This window comes from Cucumis sativus, chromosome 7 (assembly GCF_000004075.3).
Source record: "Cucumis sativus cultivar 9930 chromosome 7, Cucumber_9930_V3, whole genome shotgun sequence".
Classification (NCBI taxonomy): domain Eukaryota; kingdom Viridiplantae; phylum Streptophyta; class Magnoliopsida; order Cucurbitales; family Cucurbitaceae; genus Cucumis; species Cucumis sativus.
This window is the reverse complement of record NC_026661.2, coordinates 15,443,838-15,462,897: the sequence shown is the minus strand read 5'-3', so window position 1 is coordinate 15,462,897 and position 19,060 is coordinate 15,443,838. Positions and strand designations below refer to the sequence as shown.

At 30.4% G+C, this 19,060-nt stretch overlaps 1 protein-coding gene and 1 long non-coding RNA gene across 4 annotated transcripts; both read left to right on the top strand.

Annotated features, from left to right (window-relative positions):
* The first annotated feature begins 7,230 nt into the window (after window positions 1-7,230).
* Window positions 7,231-14,617, top strand: LOC101222152 (phosphatidylinositol/phosphatidylcholine transfer protein SFH9). 3 transcript variants are annotated; one of them, XM_011660881.2, is made up of 14 exons: window positions 7,244-7,625; window positions 7,722-8,013; window positions 10,069-10,168; window positions 10,514-10,780; window positions 10,871-10,948; window positions 11,037-11,138; window positions 11,236-11,285; window positions 11,393-11,492; window positions 11,644-11,733; window positions 11,824-11,922; window positions 12,416-12,497; window positions 13,506-13,891; window positions 13,981-14,055; window positions 14,172-14,617. In XM_011660881.2, exons 1-14 carry the CDS (start codon window positions 7,619-7,621, stop codon window positions 14,223-14,225), a joined length of 1,782 nt encoding a protein of 593 aa, XP_011659183.1. In that variant the 5' UTR covers window positions 7,244-7,618; the 3' UTR covers window positions 14,226-14,617. The 3 variants fall into 3 exon arrangements, with proteins under 3 accessions (XP_011659184.1, XP_031744708.1, XP_011659183.1); XM_011660882.2 differs by lacking the exons at window positions 13,981-14,055; window positions 14,172-14,617 and adding an exon at window positions 12,248-12,291 and having other exon boundaries at window positions 7,231-7,625; window positions 13,506-13,543; XM_031888848.1 differs by lacking the exon at window positions 10,871-10,948 and having other exon boundaries at window positions 7,240-7,625; window positions 14,172-14,262.
* Window positions 8,042-9,844, top strand: LOC116405131. Its single transcript, XR_004218228.1, has 2 exons — window positions 8,042-9,390; window positions 9,483-9,844. It is a non-coding gene; the product is annotated as an uncharacterized LOC116405131 (long non-coding RNA).
* Window positions 14,618-19,060: the final 4,443 nt, after the last annotated feature.

Genomic DNA, 19,060 nt, shown 5'->3' with positions numbered 1-19,060 from the left:
AATGGTTTTAGACAATGTATTTTGTATTCACATTTTTCCTTTTTTGAATGGTAAAAGTTTCTTAAATTCTTTAGAGTTTAAGTATGCTTAAATTTTCACTTAGTTAATATTCTAATTTTTTCCTTCTATTTTGTATATATATTTTTTTTCAATTTCAACAAACAAAATGTATTTATTTAATTATTTAATTATATATTAGAATGGTAAACCAATTTACAACATGATTTGAGGGGTCTTGTAAAAAAACATAACAAAGCACCAAAAAAAACCCACAAACTCACCAGGAGAACTACAAAAAATGCCTCGAGATTAATTGGCATCCAGTGTCCATAATATATTTGGAAAACGATGTTTAGATTTGACTATTCTTACCTATAGGATCGTTTAGATTTTGGTCCCAAAATCTAAACAGTTTTTTCAAGATTTTTTTTTTGTATGCGATCGTTTAGATTTGACACACGATCATTTAATTTAATCGTAACGATTTTTTTCAATATTTTTTGGTACATGATTGTTTAGATTTGACACGATCGTTTAGATTTTTTTCAATATTTTTTGGTACATGATTGTTTAGATTTGACATGATCGTTTAAATTTAGATAGCCAAATTCTCAACGATTTTTTTCAAGATGTTTTTAGTACACAATCGTCTAGATTTGGAGCACGATCATTTAGATTTAGTTTTTTTTACACAATTGTTTATATTTGGCAATTCAATATCTCAACAATTTTTTTCACGATCTTTAACAAAAAATAAAAAAAATAGAGAAAAAGACGATGAGAATAAAAAGAAAAATTGCAAAAGAAAGAATATGGAAAGGAATGACAAATATTGGAAATATTTTTAAAAAATTGCAGAAGAAGAGAAAATGATGATGAAAAGAAAAATCGGAGAAGATGAGAAGAAAAAAGATCGCAGAAGAGAAGAGAAGAAAGACGATGATAAGGAATGACAAACCTGAAACTTAAAAAAGTGATCATGAACTTTTTCATTTTGTTATACTGTAAATATTTTTCCGATTGGTTATATTTATAAAAATTAATCATTATTTAATTTATTTCACTTTCGTTAATATATTAATTTTTTTCCTTCTACCTTGCATGTTGAAATTTATTTTTCAATTTCAACAAATACAAAGTATTTGTTTAATTATATTAGAATTGTAAACCAACCCTTACAAGATGATTTAATTTTTAGATTATAATATTTTTTTTGGTTAATTGACCAGGTATTTGTGTGTTTTTTAAATGTAAATTAAAATCATATTTTCTTCTATAAAAAAGATTAAATTATCTTACAAATTTAAAGATTATTTGTTGTTAACACAAGTTTAGCTCAACTAGCAACTATAATTTCGTTTTTTAATAATTTGATTTTTTATTAAAAATATTTTATTGATGTTTTAATTTTTATTAGACCTATGTTGCTATTTTTTAAAGGAGGAGAAATTCGGTCGATACTATCTCACGACCAATACCGTTTGCATCGCTACAAGCTTATGATCAAGTGGATGTTCTTCGACATTGACGAGTTCATCTGCATGCTGTCAAAGAGCACCATAAAATCAGTTATGGATTCACTTTCAGAGTATTCCTAATTTACAATTGAACAGATGTCGATGGACAACATGATGAAGTGCAGCCGGTTGAGGTAGGGTACTATTTCGTTGGTGGATGTTTTATGAACGACGTTGTGGGCTACAGATCTTGCGAGGAATCCTTAATTAATAAATTCAAATTAATTTAATATATAGCACAATTTAATATAACGTTGTGATATTTATGTGTGGTCAAGTTGAGTATATATACATTTCAAAACCATATTATTGATTAGATTCTATACTCTATTATTTTTAATCAAATATCAAGTTTGGACTTTGTTTTAGTTCAACTATTTTAAGTTACCTAGTCGAAACTTAAATGTTCTTCAAACTAACTTTAAGTTCAACTATTCTATAAAAGAAACATAAACCTAGAAAAGATTTTCAAACCTAAATATACTTTGTTTTTATTAATTAAAATATGTTTAAACAGACAGTTTATTTAGTTTATTTGTTAAAATAGATTAAATACTTTGGTTGGTTTTTAAAAATTCATCGTAGAAATGAGATCTTGGCACCCAACTCCTGACGGTCACCCTACACGGCCAAGTGCAAGCTCCGTCTTCTAAAGCTTGAGCAAGTCAAGAACTATTTTCTCATGGAGGAGGAGTTTGTTACCAATCAAGAGTTGTTGAAGCCATAGGAGGAGAAAAATGAAGAAGATAGATATAAGGTCGACGACCCACGTGGCTCGCCGATGAGTGTTGGAAATTTGGAGGAGCCGATTGATGAGAATCATGCCATTGTGTCTTCATTTGTCGGTCTGAAGTACTATGTTGGGATCTTGTTGTTTGTCGATAAAGACCAACTCGAGCTAGGATGTGCCATTCTCATGCACAACAACGTAGGTTTTGTTATAGTTGTTAATTTGGCAAATGCTTCGTTCTTGTAATTGGATAAACCTGCATTTATTCGATGGATTGTTGCAATTTGTTTGTTTACATTTTGCTACTGTTGGATTCTAGGTTTTTAGGCTGTTGAATTTGTGTAGAGCACAAATTTGGGTTAGGGTTGTTTCAAGTGACTTAAATTAGTTAAAAATGACCCAAAGAACCAAAAACTAAATCCAACTGGAATGGTGAATTAAAGTATGGTGTATGCATTTAGTTTATTTGGGAAAGAAAAGAAATTTTGAAAGCCAATTTATTCATTATTTTGCAAAATTGGGCAATTAGCAATTTTATTAAAATAAACTCCCTAAATTCTCTTTCCCCAGATTTTGGAATTTTATCGTTTGATGATATCTCTTTTCTTTTCTTTAGGAATAGTTGCAAATTTAACAATTAAATTTAAATTAATTAAGTATATAACACAATTTTAAAAAATTTATAAATATAACAAAATTTGTCAAATTCTATCAATGATATAAATTTATCACTGATAGACCATGTTGCAAATATTGCTCTATCATTGGTATACCATATAGAGTCTATTACTTATAGTTTTGCTATATTTGCAATTTTTTTAAAATGTTGTTATATCCTTAATTATTATTACTAAAATAGTAATCCATTGCAATTTCTCCTTTCTTTATTTATTTTGTCATCTTTTCTTTCCCATGCATTTCAACAATTATGCTTATGCTTTTTTTTAATTATCATTTTTTCTGAGTTGAAATTGAAAGTATGTCTTTTCACTTTATTATTTATTTGATCCAAAATAAGTTTGGCTCGATTTTTTTATGGACGTGAGTGATAATTAGCAAAATAGGTTAAACTATTGTTGTTTGTGTCTAAAAAGTTCTCAAACTTTTGATTTCATTATTTAAAACTTGACTGCCACACTAATTAATATGAAATGAAATTTAATGTTTAGGACTCTAAAATCTAAACTTTCCTCGAATAGTAACAAATCTATGAATGTTAAGAAATTATATGGGATATATTAAAGACCTATTGACTATTAAATTTTAAATTTAAAGATCTATTTGGTAGAAATGTTAAGACCGTATTTTAAATATGTTTTGAAGTTTAGGGATCAAACAAATACAAGTTTGAAAGTTGAAGGCATAGCAGATACATTTTAAATTCATGAAAAAATAAAAGTAAGACGTCGTTTTATAATTGTTAGAGAGGTAAAGTTTCATAGTTTTGTCGTTGTTACTAATCTCTTGTAGATTGGATACACCATCTGCTTATCTTAATTCTTGGTTTTGCTTTTTGAGTTGATGTATAGGAAAGTTTGTTAGACTTCCTTGCACACTTTTGTTCCTCTTTAGTTCTAACATATTCCTAACAGAAGTTTTAACAAATATTGGAATAATAAAGGATCAAAAACTACTTTTTAGGTTTTCTAAATTTGCTTCCAACTTTGAAAAACATAAATAAATAGAAGAATATGAAATAGTATTTAGAACCTAATTTTTAAAAGCTACCCAAAACAAAAAGCTAATGCAAATAAACTTCAAATTTAATCTACTAGAGAACACTTAAATACACAAAATTCAATTCAAGTCAAATTTTAAATTGCTTTGGAACTAAGAATTGCAATATTTTACTTTAGAAATATTGAGAAAATGATAAAATTTGTGAAAATACAAACATAAATATAAAGAAACCAAAAACACTATATGATTCCTATAGTTAAGCACCTTTGAGTTCAACCTTTGTTTCTAGTAAGGTTTAGCGAGTTTAGACTTCCTAAATTGTTTAAAGATAATTATAATCGATCACTATTTTAAAAATAGTAATTAAGTATATATCAACATTTTAAAAAAATTACAAATATAGCAAAACTATCACTGATAAACTCGTATGATTTATCAGTGATAGATCAATATTTACAACATGGTCTATCGGTGATAGACTTCTATCATCGATAGAATTTGACAAATTTTGCTATGTTTGCAAATTTTTAAAAATATTGCTATATACTTAATTATTTTAAATCTAATTGCTAAATTTACAACTATTCCTTGTTTAAAAATACTATTCAAACTATGATATATATATTTTTTTTCCTCTCCCTATAGGAACTTGTTATTGCATCCAATTATAAGAAACGGTCACATGTCAACTATATATACGAGGATATTAATTTTTTATTTTTGTAAAAGGAAATCTCAACTTTAGCATAATTTTAAATTTTGCATATTCTTTTGTTATTTTTTTTATTCGTTGGATACGAAATTTTAGATCAATTACAAATTGCCACGTCATTTACTAAATTAACGATGAAAAGTACAAATAATTGAGATGAGTTAAAAAAAATTGGCATATGTCCAAATTAAAATTGAAGTATAAATTGGCCAATTCTAATGATGTCACATGTTTTCATAATGACAATTGAATCAAGTGAGTTATTTTAGTTCATTTAAATATTATTTACTTGTAAGTTCAACTGAATCGTGATCAAGTTAATTATTTTGGTTCAATTAAATATTATTTACTTGAAAGTTGAATTGAGGAAATTTTTTGTTGGAGGAAATATCTAAATTATCAATGATATTTCCCAAATGTCATAAAATTTTAATTATTATCTAATTTAGGAAATCGTGGTATTTTAAGACAAATTTTCACCTTCACTTAATTATTTAAAAATAAATTATATCCGTAAATCTTAAATAATTTTTTAATATTTTCCTTAAATAATTTTTTAATATTTTCGAAAATCTTAAACAAATTTTTCCTTAATTATCAACCACCTAATTTGTTATATCAATTGTAATTTTCTTAATTATTATATCATATATATTTATATTTATTAATACAATATTTATTAGTTGTTTATGATTTAAAATGTTATAAATTATATATTTTTATTTGATAGTAATTATTTTCAAATTAAATCATAAATCAAAATTATTTTTTCATTCCATCACGTAGTTCTTTTCTTTTTTCAATTCCATTAAAAAATAAACTTGTTTTTTCTTCTTTCCTTCCGATTCGACGATTTTGAATGGATTAATATTCTTTTTACCGTTCATTCTTTTCTTCGTATAATATTTAATTTCCGTTTTTTAGCATATAATATTTTCCTCAAAAAATTTGTTATTTATTCTTCAATTCATCTTCTTGTCATATTCCGTATACACATATTATAAGATATGTGTTATGTTTTTTTTTACACATATGACACTGTACTTTTGAAGTAAAATTTTGTATTATGTTACATATATACTCATACATATATTGGATAATACGTTTACGAATTTTTTTTAGTTCTGTAATTTTTAACACTTAATTTATATACCACTGCATACACATACTGTGTAATAATTCAATATTTTTTTAAACTATTACATATATACTATTCCATAATACATATATCTTACGTGATTTGTTACATATATCCTACCTTTTGATCGTACATAAATCATTTCATAATTATATACAAATGTATATATACAGTAAGACATACTTAGTTCAATAATTTGATTCAAACATAACGTATTATTTACTATGTAAGATATGAACATTTTAAATAAAATACATAAACAAATTGATATCAAAATCTTTCATTAATAGAATATACACCGTATTATTCAATATTACTATAATTATGTGGGCTATATGAAAAAAAATACAAAATAAAATAAAGAATGAATGGATAGAGAGATTGGAAAGTGAGGGAGAGATCGGTAGAGAATAACTTTTTTAAAAAATCACAAAAAAGAAGAAGAAGATAATTTTGATTATAATATAACCATAATATAATTAATCACTTACCATATTTAGATAGAATATTTAATAAATGCAAATCTTAGTCAGGATACACTTTCCTTTTTTCCTTTTTCTATTTTTAATATATTGTTAATAATAAAGATGGATAAATCAATCATTTTTCGCTCTATATTTGTATAAAATATGAGCTCGTTTATGACATTTATGAAAAGTTTGAAAATTTTGGATCCATCTTGTAACATGGTACACTATTTTAGGCCACAGTAGTTAAAAACCTAAAAAAAAAAAACTTAATTTAACCCAAAGCTAAATATATGACATAAATTCATATGGTTGAGTCCATGGGTCTAGTCTATGAAACCATCCAAACACATTCAAATGAATAGCAAGATTCATCCAAATACAATAGTTTTTGAACCACACACATAATTTACAAAAGGGAGATACAAAGTTAGATTATGAAAAACCAGATTTTTGTGCATACGCTACCATTTTGATTTTGAACAATCTTTTCCCATACCATTTTTGTTTGTGTGTATATATTTAATCCAACATACATATACACATTTAAACATTCTATTGTAAAGTTAAGGATTTTTTGATCTTTTAAATGTTCTTTTTGGTTTCTTAAATTAGTTGAAACAAATTTTTAAAAATAAATCTAATTTAGCCCAATATCAATTTTCAAAGTTGGTAAAATCATTAGGTATGATATTTCTTTTTTTTTTTTCTTATGGGAGTGGAGATTGGATCTCGAAATTGACGACATTTTATCTATAATAATTTTGGCAATATGCACATTTTTTATTTTTGAATTAGTTAAAATTTATTTTTGTACACGAAAGATAGTTATATTTGAAGAATAATAAAAAAGATATATGGACTATATAGTAATTAAGATGGTGTAATTAAAAGTAATATAAAATCTAAAGATAGTGTTTCATTGCAAAAACAAAAGAAAAGAGAATTAGATGAGACTAAATTGAAAAAAGCATCTTGAGGACATTATAGGAATCTATTCCATTAGAGAATTGAGATTAAAGGCAATGAAAGATGATAATATGGGTAGAAATTAATATTCACAACTCTTGCAACTTCAAAGTCAGAAATCCGTGATTCGATTCCCTCACCGAACGTGTTTAGAGAAAGAATTGATTGAGGGAGTAATTGCGACGTGAATAGATTCCTTTAAGTGGTGTGAAGAAAAAGAAATCAGAAACAGAAAAGGAGTAGGAGTTGAGCAGTCAAATTACTAACCCAAAAGTAGTCAAATACAGAGCCATCCATCGGAGAAGACGAACAATTTCCTTTTTTCTTTCACGATTTCCTTTCTATCATCTCTCCCTTCTTTCCATCTCCTGGTTTCTGGATTCCTTTACGCTTTCATCCATCACAATGCCGGGTACACTTTCCGATCCGATTCGAATCATTCGTTTTCTTGCTATATTTCCATTTTTGCTTCTCATACCTTGATCCTCTTCTTTCTTTTGTGTTTCAGGAGAATTTGAGGATGATGAGAGGCCCAGGGTTTTTGAACCTGAATCCTCTGAAGATGACAGACGCCGAACTCGCTCTAAATCTCTTAGGAAGAGAGCCATTACTGCTTCTGCTAAATTTAGCAATACGCTAAGAAAACAAAGCAGTAGGGTTGCTGATTGCCGCTTTGCTACGATTTCGGTTCATGAGGTCCGGGATGCTGGGGAGGAAGATTCTGTCAATAAGTTTCGCCAGGTTTTGATCGCTCGAGATCTGTTGCCACCTCGTCACGATGATTATCACACTATGCTCAGGTACCTTAACTCTTGTTTGACAGCTGAAAGTATTTTGGATCGATCCCAGTCTCTTAAATTATTATAGGTTCGTTCTTCTTGTTGATCATCATAATCTCGTTTCTGAAGTTCGCGAGTTTGAACTGGTGTTTCTGTTGTTTGAATACTAATGGATATTTAAATGATCTGAATAAGGTTCTACCGTATAGACGACGCCGATGAAACAATTGCTGGAAAATTTTAGATTTAGACGTCTTCTCGGCATTTTCTTTATACAATTATTTGCCTGACTGTGCTTGTTGGCCAACTTGCTAGAAATTTACAATCGCATCAGTTCCTCTATTTTGTTCAAGAAACATAGTAATTCTTTATCACCTAAGCTACCTTCGTTGCTAGGTTTTTAGAGAGTTTAATTTCACGAAACCTTTGGAGAAAAGGCTGGCTCCTATTTCGTTAAGTTGGAGTTGTGTCTTTCGGAACATTTATTCTATGGGAGATGGGTATTAGTAACCTGGTTTGTAAGAAATAGTATTGATAACATGATCAGTAAGATGTGCTTTTCTTGTTATTTGGTTAGTTATAGGATTCGGGATTCCATTTTGAGGGTGATGCTAGATTCCCTTAATTATCCGTTGGCTTCATTCAAATGGCCAGAATTCTAGATTGGTCTTCCCATCGATGGTTTCAGTGTAGTCCTTGGAATGTTAATTTCCTCTTTCTTGAATATGTGTCGTTGATAAATGGGACTCATTTGCTTTTGTGATAATGTTTGGTTGGGTCATTCTTCATTCTTCAATTGCTTCTCCTTTCTCTGTCCTTAGTGGCAGGTTTGGGGAGCACCCAAGAATGCACGTTTGAAGTTCATGTAGAAATAAATATCATCTTTTGAAGTATGCAATGTACCAAGTAAATCATTTTGCTTTTGATGCGACTTTTGTTTTTTTGTTGAAGAGAGAAAAATAAATGGATGAAACAGGGGAGATAGGACGTTCTATTAACCTGAGTCTTTAGAGACCTAAAAACTGCTCTTCTCCAATTGGGATTAAATAAGAGAAATGGAGATTAATTACACAAGGAATTTGTCACAGCACTCCAAGATGTAAAAGAACATAATAATCCCTAAAGTATTGAAGTCTAATTCGTTCCACTAAAGACTCATTCATTCCTTTCACTTTGAAACTCCCAAACAGTATCTAAACAAACATATTCCCATAGGATTTCCTAGTCTTTGAATGGTTGACTATGAAGTGTTTGAATGCTAGAAGTGTGGACATACTTAGGGATCGCTGTCTACTCTTGACACATTGATGAGCTTGGACATCCATATCTAATCGATCCAAGCTGTGTTGTCTTTGAAGGTTTGGGAGGAAATTTCCCCTTCATTATCCTTTGGTACTGGTGGGTACTGTGCTGTGTGCAATATTTTGATTGTTCTCAGGTGTGTGATGTCTTGTTTTAATACTATTTAACTGTATGATGGTTTGAAGCAGTTCAAAGGAGAAGAAAAATTAATGGGGCCAAGCTTGTCAAAGCACTGTTATGGGGAATTTGGGCCAAGAGAAATCAACAATGTTTGATGATAAAAGTTCTGATTGGGTGAAAAGCTCGAGTTACTTAGATTGCATGTGTAGATCAACTGGCCTCTGTGTGTGCAATATATAGTGAATTATGTAACTCTAATACTAGTGGGTTCTTTCTCGTAAATTCCTCAAGAGATTTGAACAAACAAATCCTTGCTAAAAGTTTTCCGTCATCAGTGAAAACTTTGTTTGTGTTTTAGAAAAAGATTAAACCATCAGATATGTATGAGCGAGCATCACGAGGATAAATGAGACTTATTTTTTAAAAGTTATTGCTAGTGTTCACTCCACCAAGAACCGTATACCACGTAGACACTTCAACTTTATGTTGGACTTTAGAATTCCATAAGATGTTGCAACAAGCTGGAGTGGTGTCTAGTTTCAAATTATGTCATAAAAGATAAAATTGTGATTTACTATGGAAGAGAAATGAGATATGAAGTTTCTACTATTGCTTGTTACTTCTCTACAAATTTTTTTTTTCAATTTGTCTCAGATTTCTCAAGGCTAGAAAGTTTGACTTGGATAAAACTCTCAATATGTGGACTGAGATGCTCAGCTGGAGAAAAGATAATCATATAGATACTATTATGCAGGTAATGTGAGATGATGTCTTCTTCTTTTGTGTATATATATTTTTTTCCTTTGAGTAAATAGGTGTTTCAAACATGAAACATCAATGATTATGCAAGAATGAGCTAATGCTTCTATACCCTGAGTTAGCAGTGAGGTCTTAGTTTTTCATGAAACGAATTTTCATTAAAAAAAGAAAGTATGGAAGGGAACCCTGTCCCATCTTTAGAACCAAGGGAGGTTAGAAGAACCTTCAGCTGGTATTGATCAGAAGCAACTCTTAATGCAATTTTTTCTTCCTTCTGTGTATGAGAAGTTTCTGCTTGTTCACTTTTCATTACTTAAGAGATGCTATACCTAAACTGTAGGATTTCATGTATGATGAGTATGAAGAAGTTCAACAATATTATCCTCATGGTTACCATGGTGTGGACAAAGGAGGAAGACCTGTTTATATTGAAAGACTTGGAAAAATTGAACCGGGAAAGCTAATGAATGTCACCACAATTGATCGGTTTTTAAAATATCACGTTCAAGGGTTTGAGAAGCTTTTTGCTGAGAAATTCACAGCATGTTCTATTGCTGCGAAAAGACACATATATTGTACAACAACGATACTGGATGTTCAGGGACTGGTAATTTCTGAGCATATCTGAGTGTTATCATGTTATTGTAGTTTTGGATTGTATCTGCTGAAATCAGCAATGTTTCTTCTAATGGTGTAGAACTTGATGAGCTTTAGAAAGCTTGCGACTGACCTTGTTTTGCGCATGCAAAAAATTGATGGGGAAAACTATCCGGAGGTTGCTTAAACTATACTTTATACTACATAGTTTTCTTACATTAGGACCGTCAGCATCTATAATTTTTTTCATACACACTTCTGTGCAGACGCTGAATCAAATGTACATTGTAAATGCCGGGAATGGGTTCAAATTTCTATGGAACACTGCAAAAACCTTTCTTGATCCGAGGACTACAGCAAAGATTCATGTACAAAAGGCCCCTTTTCAGTGAATTTTTATTTTTCTGAGTTTGCACCCATTTATGAACTTTGAGCAACGAAGTTGTTTCTTTGCTGGTTATGCAGGTTTTAGGCTGCAAATTTCAAAACAAGCTGTTGGAGGTCATAGACTCAAGGTCTGAAATCCTTTCAAAATACTTTTGTTTCTCATATATTCTTTTAACGTTGTGTTGATTTTTTTTTAATTCTACCAAACTGAAATGAATATTTCCTCCTTAAACAGACAGCTTCCTGACTTCCTAGGAGGAGATTGTTCGTGTTCAAATGAAGGTGGATGTCTTAGATCTGACAAGGGCCCCTGGAATGATCCCGAAATCATGAAAGTCTGATCCTGTTCAATTTAGGATGCTTATTATACTTTGTAATTATCAATTTCTAAAAATCTTAAAATCCATCGGAGTCTTCATGTTTATTATATTGTTAGCTTCATTACATAAAGCATGAAGTTACATCATTCCTTGTTTTGCCTAGCAGCTTGTTTTTTCCGAAGAAGCTACTCACTCAAGAAAGGCCAACAATTTCTATGGCAGGAGCAGTTTCGAAATCAACTTTTTTAACTCGAAGGTGGCCATGTTGTTTCATATCATATCTGGCTTCATTATATCTTTTTGCTAACCTGCCCATTTGTGATGCTATTTCTTTTCCTACTCGCAGATGGAGGGTAATGAAATATCTTCACCTGAATCAGGGTCAGAGTCAACTGCAACTGCCAGTGCTTCTAGCATCGGAAATTTTGTTTCAGTGACTGCCAGGGTAAGCATGAAGGAAATTAGATTCTTTTATGCACATTTGTAAACAAGAGGTTTTTTAGCTTCAACCTATTCTGAGGGTTTAATTCTTTATTACAAAGCTGGAGTTGATTCCTTCCGCTGTTACACACTAGGATGCTGTATGCTGTTTGTGATATAAGTGCAATTGCTTAAAACATTTGCTCTGAAAAGCCGTTTGCTTGTCTTGTAAATATAGCAACTACAGGTCAGGCAGGATAGGTTTTAGGAATTTTCTTTTATGGTCCCCTTGCAAAAGAAGTACTTCTATATAGGTCTATCATAAATTCAAAAATACCATTGCATTTCAGGGAAGTATAAAGGGAAAAGGTGCTGAAAATTGTCCAGTTAGTTGGTAAGGTGTATGCTTTTTGAGCAGCTTTGATCTCATTAGCAGATCACATTATTGAGGAATAGTTTCTACATTTTTATGTAAATATCAATCTTTTTACTCTTTGTTTATTATATATTTGTGCCAGGAAAAGTGTTCTACGTCTAGGCCCATTAGCAGCGTGATTGAACCTACGGATGCTGCTGGATTAGTTGAAGAATATAGTTCAAGTAAGTTAACATTCAAACTATTCCTTCATTTTCTTACCTTAGAAACGAGCCTGATAAAATCTATGCAAGATGAAGGATGTATCTTCGCTGTAGAATACAGACACTCATACATTGCATGCACCTAGCTTCCGTACTTGTTAAATTTGACCCCCTGAAATCCTTTTTTTATTTGTGCATAGAATTGCAACAAATCACCCCTGGATGGGGTGGGGTAATTTCCAATTAGTTCATTGATGCCATGATTAAAAATAATAAAAAAAAATACAAAAACAAAAAGCAAAAACAGAAACAAAAACATAAACAAGAAAAACAAAAAAGTTTCAATCATCTTGTTGAGCATCATTTCACTCAGTTTCTTGCATCGTTTGCATGAAAAGTCTACCAAATGGAGTGGCAGAATGTGCTCCTGGAGATACAAAGCCAGCAAAAAGGATTTTCTAATAATGAAAAAACGAACCTATCAATCACAATTTTAGAAACTAATTTAGTTGATCTATATGCTCCATTCAGATAGCTAAAACTCACGTGCTTGTTGAATTTCTTGGCATATGTTTTCCATCCTCTTCTGATAGCATGATATGCATGCTTAAACTTGAACTGTATATGCATATTTCGATTTTTTTTCATTCTTACTGTTCCTACTGGTGTCAAAGAAAATGATCCATGTGTCTTCCAATACGCTTCAGGGTTTGATGTTTTTTCCCTCTTCTTTTAAGGATGCTTATGCATATCTTACAATTAAACATCAAATTAACATTGCCAGGGTTAATATTTTTTAACATTTTTTCGGGTAGCTTATGAATTCTCCACTAATTATACATCAAATACGCGACACCGTATTTTTACCTCTTCCAATATGTTCTTGTTATAAAGTTGCCTAAGGATATTTTTATTCCACAAAACTGATGAATTGTTCAAATTGTAGTAACTAGAATGTTACAGCACTAATAGTACTTTACTTTATTTGGTAACATTCTTTGTCTGACTGGGTTTTCGTGAACATGACAGATAATCTTAACGCTGATGTCCAACCAGCAAGGCAACCAAAAAAATTAATTACTCAAGTTATGAGTACATTTATTCATTTTGTATTCAAATTTTTTGCTTGTATATATCTACTAGTTCCTGGATTCCGGAGAATTTTCATGATTAGACACACTGAGAACCAACAACGTGAAGCCTCTTCCGAAAATCATTTGGAGGATTCAGGGACTCGAGAAGAATCTAAAGAATCAGCGGTTGACCCACTCTGGAAAAGGCTACTAAATTTGGAAGTTATGGTGACGGAACTTACAAATAAACCTTCAAAAATCCCTCTAGAAAAAGAGGACATGCTTCATGAATCGCTGAATCGTATAAAATCTATAGAATATGACTTGCAGAAGACAAAGAGAGTAAGAAAACTATTCTTCTTCCATAATAATAGTAATGCTGAAATAGTGAAATATATGTGCTTTTAACTGATGAACTTATTTTCCTTTAGGCATTGCTTGTTACTGCATCAAAACAAGTGGAGCTTGCTGAGTCAATGGAAAGTATAAAGGAAAACAACTTAGTTGTATGTCTCCCAAATACTTATTTCTCAAAAAAGAAAAAAAAACAAATTTGCATAATCTCTGTTAACAATTGCTAAATAGGACTTTGCTGATTAAGTTGGCTCATCACAAATTGCAGGGAGCAAATTCATGTTGGCCTAGAAATCGAAAAACATTTTTGAATGGAAGTTGAGTGATGTTGCCAGCAGTTCGAAGTTTTGTCGAATTATCAATTTAGGTTTTCTCTCTCAGAGTTCCGAGATGGCTTGTTACAAAGCATCACCTTATTTTACTTCCAATTTCATTGTTCTTTTCAGATCTTTGTTTGGGTCGAAAAGATGTTTCTCGTCATAGAGAAGAAAATAGTATACACCACAAACACACAAAGACATAGTTCCTTTGTATAGGGCATAACACAGAATATCACACCCACACCCACACAATAACTGTTTGTTTTCCATTTGTATTGTACATGATTTACACTTCTCTTTTTTTCACTTTTCCTTTGTGATTCCTTAAACTAATCTAATTCATAGATATAAGAAATATACATGACCTCACTCAGTTGAGTATTTTATCGACTAACATTTTTCTAAATATACAGAACATTTCTTGTTTTGTTTTTCCCTTATTCTTTTGCTTCATTGATCCAAATATTGGATATACCCTGCATGTGTTCTAAACCCTAAATATGAATATACCTTGCATGTGTTCTAACTTGTTTTCATATCATATCAACAGTGGCTAAAAAATGTTTAGATGTTTGATGGATAATCACTTTATTATGTTTATAAGTACTCGGGAACATGCAAATCATTCCAAATCAATTCTTATGTTAATTAGAAAGTGTAAACTCGAACATTAAATTGTGTTTGATTGATTGAAGCTATGTTTGGAGTAATTTTAAACACCAAAATATGCTCTTAAACTCTTGAAACATAACGTTTGTTTGATGGTAAAACAGTTTTCATCACTAGCGTTTAAACAAAAATGAAATTTTAAAAAATCAATTTTTATCTAGTCAATCCAAAAAGTGGACAAAAGTGGTAACATGATAAACGAATCAAAAAAGTTTGAGGATTGTTTGATACTACTAATACAATGTTGATGGAACCATATACTTAATTCTATGTCTAATTGTTTGTCAAGCCAATTTAGTCCGATGTATTCAATTGGTATAATTAAATTTTAGAGATAAGATTGAGGAAAATATGAAGTTTAAGAGTACTTTGTTTCATACTTGAATATCTACGTCATCAATCTATATGTAAAGTTAGAGTTTGAGCATTTAACCATTGAGAAAAAAATCGTCTTATATAAAACAAACTTGGATAAAGAATGAAGAAAAAACGATAAATGTTACTTGGATTAGGTTTAACCTAAAAATATCCATAAATTATAGTGATATAGAGTGAGCAAATAAAAAATTTATTAGTTATAAACTTGAAAGAAGATAAAAAATTTAGAGTAAATAAAAAGCCATGTATATAATTATGAATTTGAAGAACAAAACATTATATTGAAAATATTTTTTAGTATACAAGTTTTATGTTTTTTAGTGGAGTTTAATATTTAGAATTTGTGGCTTTTCATATGACTTTTGAATTGAATTAGTATAAAGTTTATAGGGCATGAATGGATAAAAATTAGGCAAATAATTGAATTGCTACTAAAGTAATAGTGAGAAATGAGAAACCTTATAACAAAATGGCATAAATGGAACCAAATCTTTCTCCTCATCCATATTTTTATATATAACATACATACAAGGGTAAGGATAGTTATGAATTTACAAAATTGTCCGGGTGCCAACCTCTCAAAATCCAAAACCTTTTAGAACCCTTTTTCTTGAAAATGGTATTAATTTGGAAATTTGGAGTACTCTAACATTGATTTAGAGACTATTTACTCTCCTCCCTGTTTTTACTTCACAAATTTAGAAATTTGTTTCTATAAATAATTGTTGACTTTGTGTTAATATAATATAAATAAATTTACTCAATTTGGAGAGAAATAGTTGTAAATTTAGCCATTAGATTCAAAATAATTAAGCATATATCAACATTTTAAAAAAATTGTAAGTATAGCAAAATTTGTCAAATTCTATCAATGATACAAGTCTATTACTGATAGACCATGTGATAAATATTAGTCTATAACTGATAGATCATACAAGTCTATCAGCGACAGTTTTACTTTATTTGCAATTTTTAAAAAATGTTACTATATTCTTAATTATTTTCTCTCAAAGAACGATAAATTATATTTGTCTTCGGAACGTGAGGGATTCAATTATTGTCCTTTCGAATGGGCAGATACTTTTACCATTGTATTAAAATTTGATATTAAAATTTTGATAAGTAGGCTTAGAATTAAATTCCATGCATGACCTCATCTTTTGACAATTCTTTTTTGTATTGTTGAACTTTCTATAGTTACCGTTTTGGTTTCTTCTGTTCTAATTATTTTAGATTAGTTAGGCCTATCATACCATCAGATAAAGACACATGACATTAACGTAACAGGTTCACCCTACTGATGTAAGATTTTTCAATGAGTGCCTAAATAATCAGACATTCTCATATTTTCCCTTTTATGTATTTTGCAAAGCATTTTGTAATTGGTTAGTTGTTAGATGCTCCATCCATATACATCTTCGAATAATGCCTTTCAGCCCTTTTTTGAAGTCTTGCTATCCATCACATCGCAGGCAATTGAGGAGATGGTGGATCGGCCAAGTAACCACTCCAAGCAGTACGTAATCAATGCAACCTTTAAAATTTGTGGTTGAGATCAACTTAAAACTTCTACTTTCATCAACATCAATATATAATAACTAGTTTACACTTTATGTAGAAGATGTTATTGAGAAATGTTCGCAGCAATAGGAACAACAGTTTGTGTAACTTGAGGGTTGGAGGTTGGCAAACGTTTTTAAAATAGCATAGTAAAGATGGTATATAATGCAAAGTGTGAGATATTCTTTGCTTGTAGGAATTTAAATTGCCTCCAAAACATTACAATTAAGTCGTGCGTTTAGGAGGATCGTGGCAAATAACTCGTAATCACTTGCACTATTGACCACAATAAGCAAGAATAAACTAAAGTAATACAAAACAAACGGTAACATTTTGTCAAGTCTCATAAGATGTTTGCACGTGAGTAGATTCATCAACCACGTGGTTTTGATATAAAAAAAGTTAAATTTAGTGGGTTATCTTCACATTAATCAATTTATCAACTTATGTGGTTATGATATACTTTTTCCATTCGCTAAAATCTGTTTGGTAAACTATCAATCAATCTGTTTGTACCAAGTCAAAATGATTTTGTATCACTGTATTTAGTCTAAACGATCTTGTACTTAATATAAACGATCTTATATCCATGTATTCAACATAAACAATCTTGTACCTTGTATCCAGTCTAAATGATCACTCCAAGAAATTCTAGATCTCCTGACACAACTTCATACCGTTGGAAGAAACAACATTGAGAGATAAGACATTTTGTAACCATCTCCCGTTGCCTACATTCACAACGTCAAGAGATATAAGGGAATTGTTGATGCATTAAATAATGCGTCGACAATTTTGCGAGAACTCCCGATGATGTGTTGGTCTATGATCTCCCACGCTGCACAAAAAGGCATCAAGAGTTTACAACTGCTGACGCCATCCATAAGATGTTGGGAGATGACGTCTATGATCTCCCAACGCTTTTCTTTTGACCTCAATCCCGACGGTCATTTATAGGTCAGGAGATCCTTTTTCGATGCATTTTCGTATATCTCCTGACAATTTTGTGTGTCGAGAGATCCCTTTTTTGTACCTAGGCTAAACGATCTTGTACTAAATCTAAACGATCTTGTACTCAATCTAAACGGTCTATTAGTGATAGTGGTCTATCTGGGATAGACAACTGATCGTTTAGATCCTATACCAATATCATTTAGATCTTGTACCAAGAAGAAAAAAATAAGATGAGAGATGAAGAAGAAGAAAGAAATTTTGGAAGAGTAAATGAAGAAATTACGAACGAGAAGAAGTAGAAATATGAAGGAGAAGTAATAATACGAAGAGAAAAATAACTCAAAGAAGAAAAAGAACTGAAAAATCCTTCCACAATAATACAAAACTATAAAGACAAATATGAAATTTATGAAAAAGTAATTGAGTTTCATGGGCTTTTCTTAAATTGTTACACGAGTCCGTAAATATTTAGCACTTTTGTTATACTTATATAGATTTACCTTTAAAAAAACTAATTTTAGAATTAGGGTGTCTTTGGAATGGAATACATCTTCAAATATGTTTAATTTAATATTTAGCACTGTATTCTTTCTCTTCAATATTCTCTCTTCTTTGTCTTTTTCGTCATTAGTTTCAACAATCAAGATCGTTTATATTACTTTGTCAATATGATTGCAACAGTGATCTTGTTTTCGGTGAAAGTTCTAAATATCGTTTTTGTCTGAACTGTTTAGACATTATAAAATATTGTTAAGAATTCTATCTTTCCATATGAAGATCATTTTTGTTTTTGTTTGTGGTAAGAATTGTAAATTTTGTTTTTGTTTCAAATGTTTAGAAGATTTAATTGTTATTGTAAGACAATATGTATTTCATTATGAAGATTGTTAGCTTGAACTTTTTCATTATCGTTTACATCAAACTATAGAGAGAGTGGCCCAAGTGAGCTACCTTGAGAGTATGCAGCCGTGATGAAGAAAAATATTATTTTTTTGTTGATTTTCTAACTTGTAGCAATCCACCTTCTCTTCTTCCTATTTTTGTTGTTTTCATTTATATTTTATATACCTCATGTTGTACATATTCTTTAAAAATTTATACTCACATTCTTTGATAATTTTATATAAACATAGTTGTTCAATCCATTATCTCTCATATTCTGTAAGTCAATGTGTTATTAATAGTTTGAGTAGGTTATAGTTCATGATAAGAAAAGTCGCTTATAAATCTTAACGTGCTATTGTGCTTTTGTGATTGCTTGGCCAACATAAGTTGC

Coding starts and splice junctions, on each gene's coding strand:
- LOC101222152 (XM_011660881.2), top strand. Junction 10,781..10,870: donor TACTGGATGTTCAGGGACTG/GTAATTTCTGAG, acceptor CTAATGGTGTAG/AACTTGATGAGCTTTAGAAA. Junction 12,498..13,505: donor AGTTGAAGAATATAGTTCAA/GTAAGTTAACAT, acceptor TGAACATGACAG/ATAATCTTAACGCTGATGTC.